The following is a 23,369-nucleotide window of genomic DNA, read 5'->3' as shown; positions in this document are numbered from 1 at the left end:
ATAATTTATGAAGAGCAGAAGTAACACTTATATCACTGGCAACTGATCAAGAGATTACTTACAGTATGGTATATTCATTCCAGGAAGCATAAAAAATGTTTGTACTTATTGTTTATGGGGACTATCTTAGAATTTTAGCATCGCTTTGGGAACATGGCACTTCTCTACAAATTTAGAAATTCCCTAAATCATACTTCCTGGTTTGTCTTAATTAGTAAGGAGATGATAAGAGTAACATTCAGTAAGGTAGTTACTCTTTTTTTTTTTTTTTAGCACAATGGTTTAATCAAAATGATAGTTTGCTTGAAAATGTTAGGGAATCTCCACCAACCGGCAACCATGCTGGCTATCATACTATAAAAATCCATAAACACACGCGGCACTGAGCTGTTTCCACAAGACTTCCTTTCTAATAAACACAACACTGTCTCCTCCTCTCAGATGTGAACCTCAGATGCCAAAATGCCCATGTGCCAACTGTAGGCATGTTGCTGAGCAAAGGAGAAGGCTGGCAAGTCTGTCCAGCAAATTCGATTGTACAGTGTGGGATGGCGACCGCTTTGCGGCCTCAGACAGCGCATGGCTGTGGCCCGTCCCCCAGGCAGGGAGAGGCTGGTGGCCCTTACTGGCATGAGAAAGGGTCCTGGCCAGTTAGAACATAAGGACTTTGAGGAAAAATACAAAAAGGCTCATTAAAATTGGAGGCCTGCGTAAGTACATCCAAACTCCTCGGAAAGAGACGCATTGAGGTCTTGTGCTGAGCTAGGGTGACCCGTCCTCATGCGCAGGGCTGCGTGTCCCCTGGCTGGCCTGAGCCACGCATGGACTGCCTGCCACCTTCTCCTATTGCTCTGCGGGGCTCTAAAGAGGACGTCAACCTCAACCAAAAACCAGAGGGAGGGAAAAATCACAAACATTGAAGACTGGGTTCAAAAGCCCCTGGACACTTTGGGTCTGCCTTTCCCCAGCTTGCATCTGGTTAGGGGCTGTGAATCAGAATTCAGAATCTGTGCTGCCCAGGGGGGAACAGGCACAGCAGTGAGGAAACACCCACATGCAATAAACAACAGCAAGCTCAGGACCCTTGTCCCTGCCCCTCCCCCAGTTACCGCTGCTGGTTCTTCCCCATCTGAACTGAAGGAACCGAGGGCGGCATCCCATCCCCAAACCTCCCTGCGCAGCATGGAATGCTGGAATCTGGCTGCCGCTTCTGCACAGGATGGAGCCTCAGTCTTTCGCTTTTATAGCATCATTTATGGCATGAACTAGGAACATAGTGTGTTTACACAAACACGCGACAATTGTACATCAGCATCTTTACAATATTAAAGGAGTCATATACAAGTCTACAGGCATCGTACAAGGGGCAGTGCTGGCCGGGACGCCCCGCCCACCCAGCAGTTCTCTGCGGTTTCTCCAACCCGGGAAAAGAGCCATCTCGGGAGGAGAGGGGAACTGTGACAAGGCAGGCGGTATCCATCTTTGGACGTGTCGTCTGAGAGGCAGCAGGTCTGTGAGGACCCCTCAGAGGCAGTCCTCGTTGGAATCCGGGGCCAAGAACCCAAGGTATGACTCTGTCCGGGTCTTACTGGCAAGCTAGTGTAACAACAGTCTAATTAAAATTCAGTGTGCATATGAGTGTGGGAAAATCAGAGTGGGGGACGGCTTCCTGAGCTGGGGACCCAGAGGATGCTGCTGACAGATGGGCCCCTTTCACCGTGGGGCCCATTCCTGAGGTAAGGATGTGGTGTGGCCCCGTGGCTGGTCCTGATGGGGAGATGGCTTCTCTGGGAGCCCAGGTGTGCGCACGCACAGATAGGAACCGAAGGCCCTGGGCATTAGTTGGTCAGGTGGTTCTCAAGTGTGGCCTGTGCCCCAGGCGGCAGCAAAGGTAGGGTCTCAAGTGGTTCCACAGCTATCCATCCCCCACGCCTGTACCACCCTCCTCCCAGCAGCCCCACCCCGTGGGAGCCCAGTTTCAGCCCCTGTGGCACTGCCATCCCTGCATCTGCCCCTAGAGCAGGGACCAGAAGTCTCGAAGCCCTGCTCTGCGGGCACCTGGGCCCGAGTGTCCGGCAGCTCTTCCGCCCCCCATGCAGACATGCTGCGCGTCCGACTGAGCTGAGCACCAGATAAGGAAGCATTGGTCTTTGTCGGCCTCTCTGACTTGTGCACTGACAGTTACTTCCGTCTTAAATACTGTAGAAAAATAAGCCATCTCTGACGCAAGGAGACCCACTGGAGTCTGCCGCGTGGCGAAGGATGGACAGCTCCTCGGAGTGCACTGGGGAGGCCTCTGCTGACCCTGCCTTGGCACGTGTGGCGCCGCGAGGACCGGACTGGGAGCCGAGGGGCCCAGACAACTGGTGGCCGAGTTCTCCCACTTCGGCATCTTTGGGTCACATCAACAGTCCTTCAGTGGACGTGCCTCCAGCATCCCACATTCTGTTGCCATGACACGTGGGGCCTTGGGGCTCTCTGGGCAGGCTTTGGACCCTCCAGCCCCACCCTCAGTCTCATGGCCACCGCTAAGCAGGCATAGGCAGAACTCCCCAGCACTGTTTCCTGGTCCCTGGGGTGTCCCCAGGGCCCAGAGGCCTCAGGTGGGCGCTGAGGCAGGGCCTAGTCCAGGGGCTCCTGCTTTATTCGGACAGCAGTGGGGGTGGGCTGCGGCCGCCGCTCCTCCCGGCAAAGCACGTATTCGCTGAACTGGGAGGAGTCCACGCCACCCCCGCAGGACGCAGCCATGCTGAAACCCCTCTGGAACAGCCTCTCCAGGACCTGCCGGGGAAGAAACAGTGGTCAGTCATGCCCAGCTGCAAGCGTCTGCCTGCCCTGCCTGGTGGGCACTAGCCAGGGCACGCTACCTTCTCCTGTTAAGACACGTCTTGCTTGCTGACAGAGGCCCCTGCAGAACATACAGCTGGGCAGCCACGGAAGGGACAGGGGCAGCCAGGCCCCAGGGCCCCTCAAACAGCCAAACCTGGATGGGCGACCACCCTGCTGCCCTCAGGGGTCCACAACCTTGACTGGGGCCCCTCTCTCTCCAGACACATGGTCCCAGGTCCCCCTCCCTCACTGAGGCCCCAGTAATAGAGACCTCGCCCCCAGCCTCTGGGCAGCCACCTGCTTCCCTGAGCTGTGAGTCCCAGATGGTTGGAGGCCTGGGGGCCCATCAGCCCAAGGGAGCTTGGGGTGGAGAGGAGGCGTCCTCCTGATGTTTGAGTCTCTGCAGGTCTCCATGTCCACGTGGGCGGGCTTGTGCCTCTGTGAGGGCAGGGCCCGGTCACTGTGTCTGACACCTGGGTCCTGCAACTAGCAAGTGCTGACGGACAGCTTGCGGGATTTTCCCCACAAAGTCCACTCTGCCCCAAGCCTGAAATAGGAGTCTGCTCCTGGGTCTGGAAGAGCTGATGGAAAATAGGCCTCCACTCCATGTGGGGCTTCCCAGCTCTCAGACCCATCTGGGGAAAGCCAGTCCAAACACGCACTGGGTGGCTGTTTGGGTGCTGGTGGCCCCGGTCAGCACGAGGTGGGGGGGGGGGGCCTCCAGGCCGCCGCCACTCTCAGCCTCTGACCTGCTGCTCCCACTGCCTGGGTTTAATTTGAATCCAAAGTCAGACTCTGGGTGTCAAATGAAGCACACTTTGTTAAAAATACTCTAGGCCATTTTTATAGAACATCCTTTCGGGGAAAAAAAAAAAGCATAGATCAATTTTTTTAAGTCCATCCCCCAGGCGCCATCATTTAATTATGAGCGGGACATAAATTATGCATCGACACATTGTTGCCTTTTCTGTAAGATGGCACGGAGGGCCTCGCCATTGCAGGCACCGAGCCTCCCTCCATCTCCCTCTGCCGCCGGAGGGCGTCGGGGACGCACGGGGGAGGCAGCGGCCGGCCAGCCCTCACCTGCACCGAGTTGAGCCGGCAGTAGCCGTTGAGCGGGAAGCGGATGACGTGCGTGGGGTCCTGGTTCCAGCCGGCGTTGACCGAGTTGCACATGACGTCCCCGGTCTCGGGGAAGACCTCCTCGATGAGAGCCTTCTCGCCGCTGAGCGCGATCCGCTCACCCAGGTCCGGCGTGACGCGCACCACCAGGCAGTCGCAGGCCCGGCTGCGGCGCCGCTGCTCCTGTTCCTGCTGCCAGCGCTCCAGCTCGCGCACCATGGGCTGCAGCTGGTAGTAGCGCGCCTCCTCGTACAGCAGGCTGAAGTCCTGCGGGCACGCGCACACGGGTGGGGGAGGTGGGGATCTGCCCTTCCGGCTCCAGGGGGCCCCCCTCTGAGACCCCGCACCCCCAGGGCACAATGTGGTCTGGGATGGTTGTCCCCATTGTAAGGATGGGGAAAACGAGGCTCGGGTGAATGTGTGCCCCAAAAAAAAGGTCTTGCCTCCATCCAGGCAGCAGCTGGTGTGCACCTGTCCCAAGACCCCCTGAGCTCTTCCATCCGGCCCCAGCACTGGGGGTGGCTTCATCCCCCTGAAGCAGAGAGAAGCCTCTGGATAGACCCGGAGGCTAGATCAGAGGAGCCAGAGGCTGTGCAGATGCCTGGAAACCTGCTGATTTCTCGGCAAGGCACGGGGCAGCCCCGTCCTCACCTGCCCTGGAGGAGTTCACTGCGGAGCAGGGAGGCGAAACAGACCTGTCTGGGTTGGATTTTCGGCATCATTATCTACCAGACCTTCTCTGAGCCTCAGTTTCCTCATCTATAAAATGGATGTAAACACCCAGCTCATTCAAAGAGGGGGTGAAGCTTAAAGGACAACAAGATCGGCCCCTGCCCTCGCAGGCAGTGTGAGGAGGTGTCTGGGGGGACACCCACCTCTCACCAGCAGCCCACTCCCGGGCTGGCGGGCTCACACCAACCACCCCTCAGGCCCTGATGATCAGACCACTGCCCCGGTCAAACACATGTCCACCCACACCCACCCCAGCCCTGAGTAGCTGAGGACCCGTGACCACACCACTCAGCTCAAGTCCGGCTGGTGAGCCTGAGGACCCCTGGGGGGAGGCAAGGAAGCCCAACCCCCAAAGCCGGGCCCACCCCATTGTCCCTAAGTCTGTTCCTCCTGCTGACTGACCCCAGCTTTTGGAGTCACCCCAAGGGAAGCCTCCCCAGGCCTGTCATCAGTCAAGAACCCATCCTGTGGAGCTAGAGACTGTCATACAGAGTGAAGTAAGTCAGAGAGAGAAAAACAAATATCGTATATTAACACATGTATGTGGAACCTAGAAAAATGGTACAGATGAACCAGTTTGCAGGACAGAAATAGAGACACAGATGTAGAGAACAAACGTATGGACACCAAGGGGGGAAAGTGGCGGCGGGGATGGTGGTGGGATGAATTGGGAGATTGGGATTGACATATGTACACTAATATGTATAAAATAGGTAACTAATAGGGACTGCTGTATAAAAAATAAATAAAATAAAATTCAAGAATTAAAAAGAACCCATCCTGTCCCTCCACAGGGGTTCCTCAGGGCACCATGCCGGGCCTCTGCTCTCATCCACGCAAGGTCTGAAATGATATCTGCAAACCAACAACCCCACTTCCTTCCTCATAGCCCAGAACATCTCCCCCGGATGCCCCACCAGCTCTTCCACACAGGACTGCAGTGCCACTCTCCCCCAGCCTGTTCTACCCTGGGCCTCCACACATCCACTCAGGACTCAAGCTGCAGACCAGAGACACCTTCGAGAGCCCCCGACCCTCACCATCCACACCTGTGGCTTCTGCATCTTTTTCCTAAGCGTGAATCTAATCTACCACTCTGTTCCACCTTCACTGCCTCTACCCTCCTGCTCCCCCCCGCATCCTTTTCCACACAACAGATCTGATGGTCATGCCCCTACTCACAACCCTTCCACTGCATTCAGGGTAAAAAGCCAAATGCTGAGCCGGCCACCAAGGTCCTGACACCAAGCAGCAGCCTTCCTTCCTGCTCTTTCCTTCCCAGTTTATATGGTCCAGGCTGCCACGTATCCAGCTCCTTGCCCTCCCCTCGCCCCTCCCCACCAAGGCCCTCACACCTGTCTGCCCCCGTTCCTCCGCCATCACCCAGAGAAACAGCCTTGCCTCCAAACCCTCCCAGGCCCGCTTTCCGCGTGGTTCACTCTCACAGTACTCTCTGCTTCTCTGAAGCGTTTGCCCCTGTGGAATTCAAGTGTTTTTTTGTTCATCATCTGTCTTCCCACTAGACTGTAACCACTGTGGGGACAGGACCCATGTCTGCCTTGTCTTTCACTGCATTTTCAGCCTGAGTTCGGCTGTTGGCACCCAGGAACTGAACTGAATGAAGGATAAAACAGCCCCAGGGCCACTGGGTCCTCTGGGTGCCGGCAGGAAGAAAGAAAGGAAGGACATTTGCTGGTTGGAGCCGGGGTAGCCCAGGCATGGGCTTCCTGCCTCCGGGATTCCCGTGCCGTGAGCGGCCCAGCACCAGAGGCAGGACTCTCGGAACCAGGTCAGCTGCCGCAGACAGGCTCGCCCGGAGACCTGGGGGCAGCCTTCTGTGTAAGGGTGTTTGGTTTGGATCAGTTTTCCCCCTGCCAAGTGCCTACAAGGAACAGATTTGGGAACCTCTAACTCCTGTAACTCCGGCACACGACAGTCCTTCAACACGACAAACATGAAACCGGGGTAAGCGCCACTGCCGCTGCTTAATTGTTGTTACACCCTGATAAATAAGCTAAAAATGTGAGAAAACAAAATTAGTTTAGAAAAACTGATTTAGCCCTCGGCTTCATCGTTTAAGTTTTTATGGTTGCCATGACAACTGTGGGTCCATTTATTAAGTCACAGCCTACCCTGTGTAATGCCACCGCACAGGCAGTGTGCCGTGCAGCTGCCGGCTGCGGACTTACCTTGAAGTCATCTGGGAGCAGCAGTTTCGACGTCCGAAGGAAGCTCAGGACATAGCGGAAAATCTCCCCATCCCGGTCGATGAAATAATGTTGCTTCAAACTGTCCAGGACGATGGGCTCGGTGCCATTGAAGAGGCGGCTTATTCTGGGAGAGATGGGGGCGGAGATGTGGGATGGAAGGGCGGGTCCACCTGCCCCACCCCGACTCCTTAGAGCTCCCCCTGCTGGAGGGGCGAGGGGCCTTACATGGGTGACTCTGGGACTGCGCCAGGACTGAAAAGGATGCCTGCACATGCCAGCGGCAGCCAGGCCACAGTCAGCCGGGACACCAGCACGTGCACACGCCCCGCCTACACTCCCAAGCCACAGCCAGAGAGAGACACACCCAGCTCTATACACCCGCCTGCCCGCTGACACAGGTTACAGGCCTGGAAAACCACAGCGAGACACAGACACAGCCACCTCGTCCCACGCACACAAACCCGTGCTGGACAGAACTGCCCAGAAGACCCCCACTGACCATCAGACACGCCAGCTCACAGCCACCTGCCCAGTGAACACATGTAAACCAGCTGACACACTCCCAGGTCACACACATCCACCTCACCCCACCCGCGTGAACGAGCATCGGACAGGGCACACCCGCGCAGCAGGCACAGCGTCACATGGTCCCCTCCCTCACAACACACAAATCACAGGCAGACCCAGACACATCCCGGTGAGGGACACACCAGGCAGCACGGGTCCACCAGAGACACAGCTACGTACACTCAACAAACTCACAGACGAACCACCCACAGCCCTGCGCTCGGGGAACCCTAGGGGAGAACAGAGGCAGGCACCGGGGACAGCACGTGTGTGTGCAGCTACAGTGCACGCACATACACACACACACGCATACCCCAGTGTGTACACACATACCAGTGTGGATGCACACAGAACAGTGCACACACATGCTCGAATGCGTGCACGCGTGCTACAGCGTGTGCGCACCGGGGAGGGGACCGCGAGGGGAGACCAGGTCCCAGCACCCCATCTTCTGAAGGGCAGTGGCTCTGACAGAAGCATGGGGCCTGCAGGAGGCTCTCGGGGCGCCCTGATGCCTGGCCCCCTCCACTCCAGCGGGGAGGAACCAGGCCTCCCCACTTCCCAGGGCAGCAGGCTCTGGTTTGGCTAACTTCCCCTGCAGACCCCAGGCCCCGGTGGGGAGCGTTAGGACACCCCAAAGAGGGGTGGGGACAGCCAAGAGCTTGACTCGGGAACCGCAGGGCGGTCGGCAGGGTCTCCCCAGGGGCAGCACCGCCAGACATCCTTCGGCAGACAGGCAGGGCCACACACACACACGTCCCCAGCTGGACCCTGCACAGCCTGGGAGAAAGGTGGCCCCGACCTGGGCCCCAGGGCTTCCAGCCCAACCTGTACAAGCCGAGGCTTAGCCCCCTCACTCTACCTGCACCGGCAAGACCTCCCAGGAGGGCTCCCCCCTCCCTCAGCTGCCCACTCCTCCGTCTGCTCCGGGTCACTGCTCCTCAGGCCCTGCCCCACTCCTGCCACCGTGCGCCAGGGCAGTGAGCTGGGCAGAAGCTGAGGGGTCACGGCACCCAAAGCCTCTCTCGGGGCCTCCTATTGACATCATCCACTCTGGTGGCCTGGTACACTTCGCGCATCGGCCAGGAGGGTCTGCCCAGGGGTAGAGTGACTAACCTGTTCTCACTCTGGGGACATGGCCCAGCGGGGCCGTATAAAGGGCAAGGCTGCCTCGTAGATGGGCAAGAGCAGGCCAGAGCCCACGGGGAGGTGTGGAGAGGCCCGAGCCTGTGGAACCAGTGCTGCGGTCACCCAGATACAACTCATCTCACAGCTCCAAAGGCCATGGAGCCCTACCCACCCCCAGGCCTGGTGACAGTGATACTGGGGAACACAGCCCCGCTGGAAAGCTCTGTGGGCTCCATGGCCTATTCCAGGCCTCAAACTCCCCAAGACCTAACCTCAGCAGAGCTTGGGCATCCAGATGTCAGAATAAGGGCCACCCAGCAGCCCTGGAGACAGACAGGACTGAGCGAGGCTGCCAGGTGCCATGGGCAGTCATCAGCAGGCTGCTGAGGGACCCCACGTGGCACCAGCAGGAAGAAGTAAGAGCCATTTCCATAGGTTAGCCAGCAAGTGTGAAGCCTCAGCCTCCCTGCAGAATTTCCTCCACCCTTCCTGGTTGAGCTCAAGCGCTGTGTGCAGCAAGCAATGTTCCACGGCTGTTTGTGTTGCAAATCCCTCCTGACATCAGGCTGTGAAGCTCCAGACCTGTTGGTCTAGAGGACTCCCAATCCACCACATTCCAGGGCTTCCTGCGTTCTAGGCTGTCTTATTGGTCCAAGGCCAGAAGGCTCTCAATGTGCCTTATTTCAGGACTGGCTGGTTCTAGGTCTTTCCACGGTTTGGTGTCTCTTCACAGACTAAGGCCTTTCATGCCCTCAGGGTCTGAAGCTATCAAGGACAGGAGCAGCTTGAGGAAAGGTTAGGACAGTCACTTCAAAGGGAGCTCCTCCGGACACGTGTGTGGTGTTAAGAGTCCATTCCCACCCCAGGCCACTCTCTGAGGGAGGCTGCAGGTTTGGGGTACCAACCTCAGAAGCCTTCCACAGAATAAGCTGGCCAGTTCTGACCCCAGCTGATAGGGGTTGTCTTCTTTTTCTTCTTCTTTCTTTCTTTCTTCCTTTCTTCCTTTCTTTCTTTCTTTCTTTCCTTTCTTTCAGCTTTGGCTCCGATTTCCTGCATGTTTCAGTGGCAGGTTTTATTAGTTCTAAAGTTCCTGGACATCTTAATTTGTTGCTTCCCACAGCGAGGATGAACGCAAGCGTGGGGCTGCCACGGCAGGAGCTAAACGATGTCCAGCAAGTGCGGTGGCAGACACAGGAGTTCACTCCCAGCCCCGGACAGCTGCGCGGGGCCGGCTCTGGGCGAGGACCTGTTGGCACTCCCTGCCTTGCAGCCACCCTGACCAGCCAAGAAGCAGAAGCCCAGGCATAGCTGTGTGGACACCGGGACCTGAGGGGGTGGGGAGGTCTCCCGGCATTGTTCAGGGTGGGACTTTGCTGACATCCAGAACTCCCTCCACCCCGGGTGACCTTAACACAATTCTCTATCTCCAGGTGACCTATACATCGGTGACCCTGGGTGAGGGATTGATCTTTGTTTCCAGAATTAGTGAAAAACAGTTTTTTAATTTTAATAATTTACTCAGTGAAGGACAAGAGAGATCTGAGGGGCTCTGGCCAGCAGAGCTGCCCAACCCACTTCTCAGGCCTGGCCTGACCCACTGTCCTGACTGTCCTACAGGTCCGTCCCCCCCCCCCCCCCGCCCCCATCCCCCCCCCTCCCCTGCCTCTAGGCCAAAGCTTCAGGCCCAAGGAGCAGCTCTCCTGTGAGCTGGAAGCCATCCAGGCAGAACAACAGGTTCATCCTGAGGCTCAGCCCCAGGGAAGAATGCAGCCCGCCACCCCCTCTGGGCACATCCTGCTGGCCTGAGGGTCCCACAGGTCACGGCCCCACCCCCCCCCCCCACCCCCCGGCAAGATGGCCCGCCCCACGTCAGAGCAGGACAATGGGTGAGGATGGGCTGTGGGTCTGGGAGGGGAGGACCACCCCCCTGCCCACCCTGCTCCAGGCAGCAGCCTGGAGACAGAATGAGGAGGCCATTCCCCGCAGGCCTGGGCCATGATGACTCCAGAAAGGCAAGTGTCTGATTTCAGGAAACACTCTTCACAGAGGCTGTGGGCAAGGGTTTTATGAATTTCACTCGCAAACGTCGTCAACCGATTAAGGGATGATCTATCTCAAACAACGCACGAATGCCGCAGAAGGCAAAATTGAAATTAAATAAGCAGAATCCATCTCCCATCCTGGACAGGGCTCTGCCAGAGAGTGCCAGGCCGACACAGCTGACGTGGCCTCCTGGATGCTGCCCCCTCCTTGGCCCCCAGGTCACAAGTGCCCCAGGCCTAGCCTCTGTCTGCTGAGGGAGTGAAGCTCCAACCGCCACCTGCACCCAATTCCCCACATTCTGAACGAGACACTGCATCCACCTCCAGCACTCCCCCCTGGAGGGCGCCACCCCGGCCTCCAAGGAGCTCCCAAAGCCGCCACTTCCACACGCTGTGAATCCTCCGTGCTCTGAGCAGCCACGCCAGCGACGAGGCAGCCTGATCAGAGAGCTTCCCAGAGCCGATCCCCCTCTCTGTCTGGGGGATTAATTAACTCCTCTTTTTATTTTAAATGTCTAAAACAGAGGTGATGCCCTGCAGCCGTGGCCCTCCCGCTGCCAGCCCTCAGTGGTGGCCGCCTCGCTGTACCAGGAGCAAGCAGTCCCAGGCTCAGCAAGCAACATGCCGCATCATCTCCAGGAGATGCTCAGAGACCCATCCCACCTCTGGTCAGCCCTGCCGTTATAGGGGGAAACCAGGTCTGCCCCTGGGAGAGAAATGCCTGAGAGGCAAAAGCAGGAGAGTCAGCAGTGCCCGGCGCCTCCCAAAGATGAGTCCAGGAGTCAGGAGCACCGGGGAGCTGGGCAGAGTGTAAAGCTCCCTGTAGGGAGGGTCCTGGTCAGAGACGCTTTCCCCACTGATGGCGGTATGTGGCTCACGCTTATCCATAGCTGTGGATATTCCCGAACATCATGGAATTCCTAGCCAGTCACTGCCACCCCCCCAAATCCAAGGGAGCCTGCTGCTAGCCCTTAGGGTCCAGCAGTGGCCACCCAAACAGGCAGAGATGACAAATTGCAGCTCCCCCTCATCCTTCCCCTTATGCTCTATCCCAAGGATTAGACTCGGAAATAGGATGAACTATTTCTCCCCAGCATGACCCCAAGAAGTACGCAGCATTGCTCACGAATGGTCCCCTGCAAAGGCCAGGCTTGAGTCTCGCTCAAGAGTAACATGATGGAACATGAGATTCCCCAGCCAGCTGCCGGCCAGCGGCAGGTGGGGCTGGCTCTGAAAAGTGGCCTCTGCCAGTGAGTCAGGAACTCCACCTAACACTACTAATGCCACCAGCTCAGGGTCACAAGTCCCTGTGCAAAGCAGCCATTAACAGGGAGACTCAGCTTCCTAAACCCTAGCTCCCCAGGTCTAGGAGCAGGGGGGGCCTTGGAGAGCCCTGCATGTTGGCTGGTAGCAGGCTACAGATGCTGCCTGTCACCACTGCACGCCCCGGTGCCATGAGGGGCTTGGCTCTTACCTGGAGTCAGGGTACTTGGTGAGCGTGGCCAGGCTGCTGGTGTACATGTGGCCGCCCACGTCGATGTGCACAGGCGCGTTGGACTTAGTGAGCTGGGCTGGCAGTGGGATCCCCTGGGCGGCCAGGGGAGACACAGGCGACCGGGTGAGAGACAACCGAGACATGCTTCCTCCCTCCTGGAGATGGAAACAAGGCACAAAACAAGGGTTTCTCCACGATGGAGCTATGCACTCCTTTTATTGCCAATGTGATCACAGATCTAATCAGATCACTTCTGCCTGTGCCTGATCACATATTCAGCTGACAAATTATGGCCACCACTGTAATTAAGTGTATTTGCATCATTTTCTTCAAAGTACCAAAGGGAAAAAAGAAAGATGCTTATTAGCAATAAGAAATCAAGAAAAAAATTTTTTCTCAAGGTGTCAGCCTCCAGGGGCATAAAACAAACTGCAAAATTCTAATTAAAGGTCGTGGGCTTATGTGTTAGATGTGAAATATCCCCTGACAAACGAATCACCAATTTGTGAATTGGGATTCAGGGGTTTTTGCAAGTTTGTCTCAGTAACGAGACACCTCTAAATTAGTGACTTCCTCAGCACCTAAGGCGTTGAGTTTTATACATGTAGTAAATTTCACATCAAATTAAGAGCATTTTTGTTTCAAAGAAAAATACATAATCATACGGCCAGTCAACAGCCATCTCTTGAATGCCACAGCTATGGCTGCGGCTGCGAGGAAGGGCAGCCAGTGAGCTGGCGCTTGGGAAGAGGGCGAAGAGGAGGACACCAGCCCTTGACTCAGCCCACCCTGCTGGCTCTCACCGCGGTGCCAGTGCTGCCGTGGGCGTGAAGCGAGGACCCGCTCGGCCACTCCTTGCGGTGAGGCATCTAGGCTTCCATCGCTGCCCAGAGTATCTGCGGGAAGCACCAACACAACCAGACAGGACTTACTCCTCAGCGGTCCTGGGTGCCGTGTCTCCCAGTCAAAGATGCTTACAATCCTCCTTTATGAACATGCGTCCCAGGACCCCATGCCCTACCACACTGCCCGCTACTATCCTGCCCCCACACCCCAAAGCAAGCCTCCGGGCCATAGGAGATTACTTACACACACACACACACACACACACACACACACACTCACTCACTCACACATGTGTTTTCAGGGCAGCTCCATGTCTGCTAATTCAGCTAATGACAGTACTGAAACATATGCTCACCATTACTGCCCCCAAAATGTTTCAGAACAAATCCGATTTTCTTGGTATTTTGCTTTCGAGACACGTTACCAAGCATGTCTCCTCTTGCTTCAGAGAGAACCCTGGGAACCACAGCTCAGAGAGGATCCCCCCACCCTCCATGGGCTGGGGAGCCCCAGGACCTCTCTGAACACCATCTCTGCAGTGTTAAGATGCAGTTTGCAACTGGCTGGACACAGAGAAGCCAGGGAAGAGCGAAAGTCACTTAGGAAGCCACCGTTCCCCCTGTGGCTCCTTAGAGAAGAAAACTTGTCTTTGTTTGCCCAGCCTGCACCTCTGCAGTTTCTCCCCAGACCCCGGGAATGGTCTTGTCTGTGCCTAATATATTCCAGATCCCTTTGGGATCACAGCCCCAAGGCATTAGAAAGCTGGCCAGAAGGAGACAGCAGCTCAGCTAATGAACACTCTCTCCTGCCCCTCCCCACAGTCAGTCTCCTCTGAGCCGCAACCACCTGAAATAAGATTGTCCCACAGTCTCTAGAAGCTGTCTGAGAACACTCTGCAGGCCCTATGCAGGAGAGCTGGAGAAGAGCAGGTTTAAGCAGACCCTTCCACTGACCTGGGGCTGGGGGAGACGTGCACAGTGGCTATCATGCCCCCTGCCCCCACTGGCTGCCACATACCTAAACCTGGACTTATCCGTTGCAGGTTTAACCGAACCTCTCTCAAGGATTGACTTTGTGCCTTGAAATTCAACATCCAGTTTTAATACATGAACCAAGGTCCAATGAGAATCAAATCCTGCAAATTTAAGCCAGGTCACTCTCCCAGGATTTGTCCTGCCCTCGGTGTCCTGGCAAGTCCTCTGACAGGAAACGGGTGGGGGTGGCTATTAGCAGACAGTGATGTTTAACTTCTAGCTGTCCAGGGTCTGCTGCTTTGGGCATTCCTGAGTTCCCGCAAGCTTCAAAAAGAAAACCAGGTCACTTATCTCAGGGAAGTTCTGAGAAACCAAAACGTATCTCAGGAATGGGCTATCCTGCCCTGGGAGGCTCTGCTAGGGAGGAGTCAGAAGGAAAGCCACACTGAGGATAAACTGTGCTGGAAGGAATTCCGATGGAACGTCTATCAAAGCGGACTGCACAATGCCGGCCCTACTGCCAGGACACTACTCAGAAGTGACGTTTAACACCAAGTACCCATCACAAAAGCTGTTCCATCCTGTTCTCACCCAGACTTTTCCATCGCAAGCACCACCGGATGTTCATGGCACACCAGAAACTCACCACTGGAAGCCCCAGGCTGTACGCCTTGCCGCGAACCTCCACTGCTCCCTCCGACAAACGCATCTGTGCTGGACAACGACCCTTTCCCCGAGACCACTGCCAAGGTCAGAAGCATAAAGTGGGCGCAGGAAGAGACACAAGTTCATTCCGCCAGCACCAGCATCAAACCCACGACCAGCCCCAGCTCGCCACGGCCCTCCCGAGGCTCAGCCAAACCGCCTGTTGCAGGGACCTCGGCGGTAGTATGCTGCCCGGCCCGCGGGTTTCCAAACTGGCTGGGTATTGACCCGCTTCTCCAGGCTGCGGCGGGAGCCCGGGGTCCCGCGCCCGCCCGCCACCGAGCCCCGCCCGCCCGAGCAGAGGGAAGCGAGCAGAATGCCACGCTCATTTACACACAAAATGATTTTGTGTCCCATTGTGCTCGCAGTTGTTCAGCTCTCTGGGGGTGATTAAACTGGCTGAGCTGCGGCAGCTTGAGACGATTTCACTAAATCGCTTCTTCGTGAAGTCGCTTCTTTGCTAAGCTGTTATTTTAACCATAAAAGGTAAACAGAAGGCGGCTCAAGAACTCCCTTCAGGTCTGCGCCCAGGGCGCCAGCTCCAGGCAAGAGGGCCAGGGGCCTGCAGAATTGTCCAGGGGGCGGGCCGGAAGGGAGGCAGGCGGGCCACCTGGCGCGCGCCAGCCCGGCCGTGGAGCCCGCCGGCCGGTGTGAACTTCGTTCGGGGCGGCCGGAGCCGGCTGGGTGCAGGCCGGCGGCGCCGCGGGCGGCGGTGGCCGCGGCACCCAAAGCGCCTGGCAGGACCGCGAGGGTGTGCGGCACGGGCGGGGCGGAAGACAAAGTTAAATCAAGAGGCAGACACTTAGAGACCATAGATGGGAAGCTCGCCTAATTAAGGACGTAAAAGCGCTTTTGTTCTCAAAGTTTATTGTTGCCGGGATTTAAAAAAAAAATTAATTGAAACTAATGCTGTTATTCAATCGTGCAGTTAAATTCCTTCATGCACATTTGAGACGCGGAGTGAAAACTTGAAGCTGATCTTTCTGCAGTCGGAGGTGGGGGGCGCGGGAGGACTGAAACGCGCTCCAGCTACGGGGGAGGGGGGCTGTTTGTGAGTGTGCCGGTGTGCGCGTCCAGGTCAGGGGGTACCGGCGGGAATCGGGGATCCGGAGGCGGCGATCGCATCTCCGCGCCGCCCGCCTGGGGCTCCAGACCCCGCGCGCTTGGGACGACCACCAGACCGCCAGCCCCTCCCGCTCCGTTTCGGACTCGCGGGTGGGCGTCAGAGGACGCACATCTGTCCCGTTGGAGACTTTTTCTCTCTCTGATTTGGACACCAAGCCGGGTCCAGTCAGCCGAAGCCCCAGCTGCGTGAGCCGGGTTCTGACCCCGGAAACTCGCCGGCCCTGCAGGGCGCTCGGCCCTGCACTGAGGCCTGAGTGCCGGGACCTGAACACCCCCTCACCCCCACCACCCCGTGCGGCAGGAAGCTCGGTGCCCGCCCGCGTGGGGAGGGTCCACCCGGGGCCAGGGCCGGCCCACGTGGGCAGTCCCCCCGCCTCCCGCACCAGGCCTTTGTGCTGGGTGCCCCCGTGCCGCCAGCCCCCGCCGCCCTGCACCGGGACAAAGCAGCCGCCCCTCCCACGTCCGAATCACGGCCGGGCGACTTTCTGGGTATCGCAACCACTTTAGGGACAGGGGTGCGCGTCGCTGAGCGGTGGCTGCCCGCGCGGGGCTTACCTCGGAGCCGGAGCGGCGGATCGGACTCGGGCGCAGCCCCCGCCCCGCGCAGCCGCTGGTCTCGGGCGCCGGGCGCAGCCTCGCCGCCTCTGCTCGCTGCGCGGGTCGCTCCGGTCTCGTCCTGGAGTTACTTTCTCTCTCGCCCCCAACCCTCCCCCCACCCACCCCTCCCGCCCCGGCCCCCGCTTCGCGCGGCCCCTCGCGGCGCGGCGCGCCGGGGCCTCCCCTCCCCGCCCTCCCCTCGCCTCCTCCCCTCCTCGCGGCCGCCGCCGCCGCCTCCTCTTCGCGCCGCTCTCCGGCTGCCCTCCCGCCGCTCCCACCTCCTCTCCTCCCTCCTCTCTCTCCAGCGGCCTTCCCCGATTGCTGGCGAGAAAGCCAGCCCCCCACCTTAGCCCGTAGCCCGCGCCCCGTCGCGGCCGAGCCCGGACGCAAAGGGCAGCGATCCGGCTCCAAATTACCCAGCGCTGCGAGCGCGAGCGGGAGCGCGCGGCGACTCCTGGCTCGGGGCTCGGCTGCGCCGCGGGGCAGAGGATTAGAGTCGCAATTAGCTCCGCGCGCCCGCGCCTGCCGCGCTTGGCGACAAAAATGCGCCGTTTCCCTTCCTTTAGCCGGGCGATCACCACCCGCCTCCCCCGGAGTCCGCGCCTTCCCGCCGGGGCCTCCGCCAGGACCCTCCCGGGAGCGGTGCGCCCAGGCCCCCGCGCCCTCCGCCGCCCAGCCCCCCGCCCCCCGCCGGCCAGCCACGCGGCGCCCGGGCCTCCTCCGGGCTCGGGAGGGGGCGGGGGAGAAGCTGATTTTAATCATTGTCATTTCATCTGATGTAATATTTCCCCGGGCGCTTTCAGCTGGGCATAAATTTTCGGCTCCCAAATAAGTAACACAGGGCACGTTTCTCACATTTCTTGACTCCTCGGTTACAAAGAGGAGAGCAGCCGCCGCCGCGGCGCCCGGGGGTAGGGGCGGGACTTGGGAAGAAACTGGGCTGCGAGTCGGCCGGGGCTGGAGAGGAGCCGGGGGCCGGTGCCGCCCCTCCCCCTCCCTGGCCTTCCTCCCCGGGTCTCTGCCCCGGCTGCCCCTCTACCGGGGAGCAGCGCCGCCCGTGACGTCTGCGGACACGGGGTCAGCCACCGCGGGGGAGGGGCGCACGGGGGGCCCCGGCCAGACGCGCCATTTCCTTTAGGCGCGCGGCGCGATGGAGACTTCTACCGCCAAGACTCCCCGCGGCGCCGAGGCCTGCGCCCGGGGCGTCCCTCCTGGTCCCCGAGTCGGCTGCCCCTTCCTCCTCCTCTTCTACCTCCTCCTCCCCTTCCTCTTTCTCCTGTTTCCCTTGCGCCCCGCCCGTCCCCCCTCCTCCTCCTGGACCATTTCCCGGCTCCTAGGAAACGGAGCGCGGAGCCTCCGGTGCAGTGCGCCCGGCCTGCACTGCGCCCCCGTCCGGCTCCGGGGACGCCCGGGCCAGAGCCAGGCTCCAGTTGGAGGACCGGTGCGCTCCGGCCGGGAACGGCGCCGGGGCCCGCCCCCCCAGCCCGAGCTCCAGCCGGACCTGGACGCCCTCTAGCGGCTTCACTCACGGGGGGCGCTGGGGGCGGCCCGGAGCGGGGGCGGAGGGGCGCTGGTGGAAAGAGGACAAGGTGGGGGCCTGCCTCCCTTGACCAGGAGACCTCGCGCGTGGAAAGAGGGCCCGGACCGCCGTACTGTAACTTCTCCACGCGGGAATAAGGAGAAACTTTCCTCCTAAGGGAAGGTTTTATTTATTTATTTACTTTAGAGCTCGAACTACAGGAGAAGGGGGAAATTTTCTCATTAAAGTTACATCCCTGCAGTTAGTTCAATTACTTGATATATGCAGAAGATGTTGTAAATTTATAGATTTAAATAGCTTACAAAGATGCCGCAGGCCCCATCAGTTAATTTCCTTAATTTATGGATTCTTAGCTGCTTCTTGAAGAGAAAGGGGCCCTGGAAGTAGGTCAGGGATCTGTGCAGCGGCTCCAGCACGGCCCATGGGCTGCCCACTCTGCTCCCCACGCCCTGGCGCCCCCGGGCTTCTGGCTCCCAGATCGGGCCTGACAGCACCACTGTCTGCTCTCTACATCTCGGCCAGGCCCAGCAGGTCTGCTTTGCTCCTTGGTGACTGCCCCAGTCTCTCCAGGGCTACGCAAGGCCAAGGAGCAGCAAAGCCCCCATCTACACCCACCCCACCCGGCACTGAAGGGATGGGCCCAAATAAGAAGTGAAACAAGTATCCAAATACTTTGACCTCCTGTGTCCTCCCTTAAATGCTGGCTGGGATCACAAATGGAGAAAGGCGTGTGTGGATACCCCACACTTCTTCAGGGAAAGAACCTTCCCCCTTCTCAAGCCTTGGAGTGCTTGGGGGGGGAAGAGGGAGGCATGAGAAAGAATGCTCCAGGCTCCCGTTTGAGGAGCAGAGACCCACTGAAAACTTGCTTGTCATGGGGCCACCCCTGTGACCCCATCGCCCCTCACCCCTCTCCCCTCACCCGCTAGGTGCCTGCTAGAGCTTCTTTGTTTTGTGTTCAATATGGATGAATATATACATATAAATTAATACTTAGAAGATGGGTATAAACTAAACTGTTTTAGGAAGCCACATGGCGATGTGATTAGTATTGGTATTCATGATTTAAAATTTCTTTTCCCACTAGATGAAGTTTCTAAGATTTGCAAGGTACATGTCAAGGACGGGTGTATAAATGGATTTTTATTTATTCACAACTCCAAGACTAATTGCTTCTCTTTGCCTCAAGGCCATGAGATTGGTTTTAATATGACACTTCAAAAGTATTCATGGAACTACAGAGATACTAAGTGTCATTGTTTAAGAGACAAATCTCACTGTGGTACTGGTGACCTTGCAAAGAGGATGTTCCATTTCATTTTAAATTCCTCGATGTTTTTTTAAGAGTTTCACTTTATACCAACTATATTAAAAATGCACGGTTTAATTGAAACAAGAATTGACCATTTTGAAAGACCTTTATTTCCTTAATATTGCTGGGAACTTTGTTTTCATATTCCTGAATCCTTTTATTAAAGAGCTGAACTTTATACGTGTCATTAAGAAGAGTAAGTTTGGGCCATAATTTATTCTCAAGTGTTTTAAAAGTTCCCGGCTAAATGTCAACCATCTTTTACATTGAGAGACTTGGACCGTGGGCTGTGATAGGCATTTAATGATCTTTGGTATATAATGCAGTGGTGAGGTTTTGTTTTTTTTAATTGAAGATGTATAATTAGGACTGAAAACATACTGAAACATCTTGTGAAATACATCTTGTTTCATTACTATAGTCCAAGAGATGAAATTGGATGTGAGTCTAATCAGAATGGAACTTGCTTTATCAGTAGAGTTGACTAGCACTTGAGCCATTATGGTTCACATATTTTAAAAAGTGGGTTCAAACCTGAGCTTGCTTTGAGGCTGCTCTGCATGAGCTCACATGAAGCTGATGCGGGTCAGGCCCTGCATCAAGGTGTTGTGGACAAGACCTCAGTCTCCGGATGTTTCAAAGTGGCTTCCAGTGTGACTTTGTATTTTGTTGTTGCTGTGTGCAGACTATATTTGAAGATCAAGACCTTAATAAGAAGATGAGGTCCCAAAGTCTGCTGAACTCAACCTTCTCAGGAAGTCTGTGACCAGATAGCAGATGAACAGGCTGAGACACAGCTGCTGCCCTCCGAGAGGGGAGAGTGTGAGGGTAGGGGGATGGGGAGAGGCTGGGGTGTTAGGGCTGTCTGTTCCGCCACCCGCAGGCTCGCTGGGGTGAAAGCCAGGCCCTCCCAGGTCTGTGCCCACCTCCAGACTCAGAGATGGCCCCTCACCAGGCTAGGACAGAGCCAGCCTGGCCCAGAGATCACAGTCTGACATCCGCTTGGCCTCTGCCTCCATTCCAGGAATCCCCCAGTCTGCCCTCTAGGACCCCAGTAAATCTGGAAACTAAAGGGAGTGATAAACTGTGGGACTGTTAGTGCTGCGCCCTGCAAACAGGGCCTCCTGACTGTCAGCAAGGTGACCGGCTCCCTGGAGAGCAGCGGTCCAAACTTGACTGAGGGATGGCAGGTGGGGGCCAAGTGCCTGTCCTTGAAGTTAATAAATCAAGACCAGCCAGCTCTCACGGAGCTCTGCTCAGTCCCCAGCACTATGCTCAGTGGGATTTCTGGTTTCTGATGGGAGGGAAAGCAGGGCCTGCCTCCAGGGGCTACAGACCACCCCCTCCTTCTTGCCTTCTGCCTGCAGCCCAGGTATGCTGCTCAGAACCAAACAAACGTGCCCTCCCCGGGAGCCAGCATCAGGGTGACAGCGATGAGACAAGACTGAGATCTCCTGACCAGGAATCCTAACATGGTGGTGGCCTGTGGATGACCTCTGGGGGACCAGGACCCCCTCCCCCAACTTGATCAATATTCTGCGTCTGAGCCTTCTTCCCGAGAGAAGTTTCAGCATGTTTACCAGATTCTCAAAGAGTCTGTGTGAGTTTGGGTGCAATTAACAAAACCTACCTCACAATGGGCTTCATGATAAGGAAAGTGGATTCTTTCGCATAATGGCAAGTGGGAGGCAGAGTGGCCCTGGAGTCCATTCAGAGACTCAGCGGAGGATTCAAGGACCCAGGCTCTCTCCACTTTTCCCTGCCATCCTCTGCATGTTCTCCTGTCCTTACGCCAGGTCCTCTCTGGTCTCGAGATATTGTAGCTCAAAGCTTGCTACCTCCCTGGACATGCGTGGAGAACAGGGAAGTGATCCAGTGGCCCTCACAGCTCTCTTTGGCACACCATTGGCCAACTTGCAAGCCAGTCCCGGGGAAAGCGTGGACCAGTCAGGTCTAGCCCTGGCCTGCGAGGGGCTGGGGTTGCCGCCCTGGGCCGTGGGGAGGAAGGTAGACCCTGGGCACGGTCAGGATCTGCCTTGGGGGAAGGAGGAGGGGATGGGCTTTGTGCTGGGGGCCCCAAAGGTGAAGAGCTGTTGACCAGAACCCTGAGCTGGAAGGAAGGTAGAAGCTAAACAGGAAAGAGAGGCCCCGAACCCCAAAGGGCACCTCCAGAGAGGCTGCAACAGAGATGATGTTCCAGATCCTTCTAGGGTCCCAGGAGACACCTGACCTGGCAGAGTATGGCTGCCCCCAGGCAACCAAGCCAGGCCACTGACCCCAGGCCCTCTGACCTCCTCACCTCTGGCTTCTTCTCAGGGCTCCTTCTCTCGAGCTGTATCAGTGAAGTCCCAAGGTCCTCCCAGCAGCCCTTCAAGGTATGGAGAGGAGGCTGTTTCCTGCGAAAGCACCTGGCGTTCATCAGGGCAATCAACGTGTGTTGCTCTCCCCATGCAACACACAGAAAAGAATTCCAGAAAGATGAGGCTATTGCAGTTGCTGGGGGCCGGTGAGGCCCTCTCTAGGGTCCTCCAGGTCTCTCAATCAATGTCAGGCTGGCTCGGATCCCTGGGAGAGCAGCCTTCAATACCAAGTCCTGTCCCTAAATGACTTTGTGTGGCTGCCACTCTGGCTCCAGGTGACCACAAAAGTGGCCCTGGGGTCACAGGACTAGGGGCCCTGCAGATGCAGTTACTTGGGCCTGAGGGAAAGCAAGAGTTGAGACAGTGAGGCAGCCTTTGATCAGTCATCAGCCCTGCCCAGGGCTCCTTCCTCTGGCCAAAGCTCTGTACACTGACCCTTTTCCATGTCACAGGCTACTCATTCTCCTTGGGCCTAGACTTTAGAGAGACAGTCTGTGCATGGCATGAACTTGGAAGTCTGAGTACAACTGGGTGGCCTTGGGTTTCATCTCACAGAGTCCCAGTGTCCTCCCGTGTAACGTGAGAATAGTACTGATGAGGCGCTGATGCCCTTGCCGGGAGAAGTCACGGTGAGAGCAGATGCAGAGAACTCGGCTCAGGCCAGTGTAAGAGCTCTTGGAAGGGTGATGGTTGCTTCCTCTTCCAACTGACCTTCCTAGAATCTCTGGTGGGGCTGTAGTTACACCCCCGGACCCTACTCCAGGTGCTGGTGGCCCAACACCCACCTACAGGAGACACACAGAAGCTGGGGAGGGTGAGAGAGACGGAGGCCCCTTGACTCCAGGATTTGGGGGTTGAAACCTTGTGATTGTATAACTGAGATAAACATGTATACGTTAAAGGGGAGAATGTAAAAGTTGCCTAACATTTAAAGATAAAACACAAAACTTCAGAGAAATCTCATGCTTGCTTTGGGCCATGCCTCTGGGGTGGGGCTAGGAAGTGTCCTCAGGCTCCTCTGAACTCAGGGCGCTTGGGGGTGGATGGAATCACAGGTTGGGACCCAGGGGGCAAAGAGGAGCCCCAGAGGCCAACAAGGGTCTGATGATAAATTCTTCTCATTTTTCAAACTGTGAAACTCTTTACTGTCTTTTTAAAAGTAATTTTAAGTTTCAGTAAACACTGCATGATCATTGTAAAACACACACACACACACACACACACACACACACACACACGGTGAAATGTACAAAGGAGAAACAAAAATTGGTTTCTCCTTCCCGGAGAGCAATGAGTCGGTAATTTGGTGTTTGTCCAGCCATTCGTCTTCCTGTTCATGTACACACACACAATTACACAGACTAGCACAGATACGCACACACATACACACACTCAAGGACACACAAACACAATCACAGACACATACAGCCACAGATACACATACAGTTGCACAGAGACACACACACGGATATACAGGTACACACACGATCACATGCAAGTGGCAAACACAAAGGGACACACAGCACGCACACACACATAATGTTGCACAGGTGCAGATACACATAGAGTCTCATAGAACCAAAGACACGTCGTGTGCACACCATCCAAGCAGGTATGCAAACATGCACGTGTGCACATGGTTTTTAAACTATGGCATCAAACTGCTCATACTAATCCACAGTCTGTCTTCCCCCTTCTGTGTATTTCAAAATAATCTAACAAATATCTATACACCCACCACCCAGGCATGGCAAATATTAACAGCTCAAATATTTGCTTCAGATC

At 56.7% G+C, this 23,369-nt stretch overlaps 1 protein-coding gene across 1 annotated transcript; it reads right to left on the bottom strand.

Moving 5' to 3' along the window:
* Nucleotides 1–1,233: 1,233 nt before the first annotated feature.
* KCTD15 (potassium channel tetramerization domain containing 15) lies at nucleotides 1,234–16,481 on the bottom strand. The gene is made up of 7 exons (XM_068528119.1): nucleotides 16,331–16,481; nucleotides 14,592–14,687; nucleotides 12,929–13,021; nucleotides 12,105–12,280; nucleotides 6,873–7,017; nucleotides 3,913–4,218; nucleotides 1,234–2,781 (listed from the first exon to the last, which is right to left on the bottom strand). Exons 3-7 carry the CDS (start codon nucleotides 12,992–12,994, stop codon nucleotides 2,623–2,625), a joined length of 852 nt encoding a protein of 283 aa, XP_068384220.1. The 5' UTR covers nucleotides 12,995–13,021; nucleotides 14,592–14,687; nucleotides 16,331–16,481; the 3' UTR covers nucleotides 1,234–2,622.
* Nucleotides 16,482–23,369: the final 6,888 nt, after the last annotated feature.

The sequence above is a fragment of the Eschrichtius robustus genome, chromosome 19 (genome assembly GCF_028021215.1).
Source record: "Eschrichtius robustus isolate mEscRob2 chromosome 19, mEscRob2.pri, whole genome shotgun sequence".
In the NCBI taxonomy this organism is placed as follows: Eukaryota; Metazoa; Chordata; class Mammalia; order Artiodactyla; family Eschrichtiidae; genus Eschrichtius; species Eschrichtius robustus.
This window is presented reverse-complemented; position numbering and strand designations above follow the sequence as displayed.

Coding starts and splice junctions, on each gene's coding strand:
- KCTD15 (XM_068528119.1), bottom strand. CDS start 12,994: ATGCCTCACCGCAAGGAGTGGCCGAGCGGGTCCTCGCTTCACGCCCAC. Junction 12,281..12,928: donor ACGGCAGCACTGGCACCGCG/GTGAGAGCCAGC, acceptor TTCCATCTCCAG/GAGGGAGGAAGCATGTCTCG. Junction 2,782..3,912: donor GCCGGCTCAACTCGGTGCAG/GTGAGGGCTGGC, acceptor CTTCCCCGGCAG/GTCCTGGAGAGGCTGTTCCA.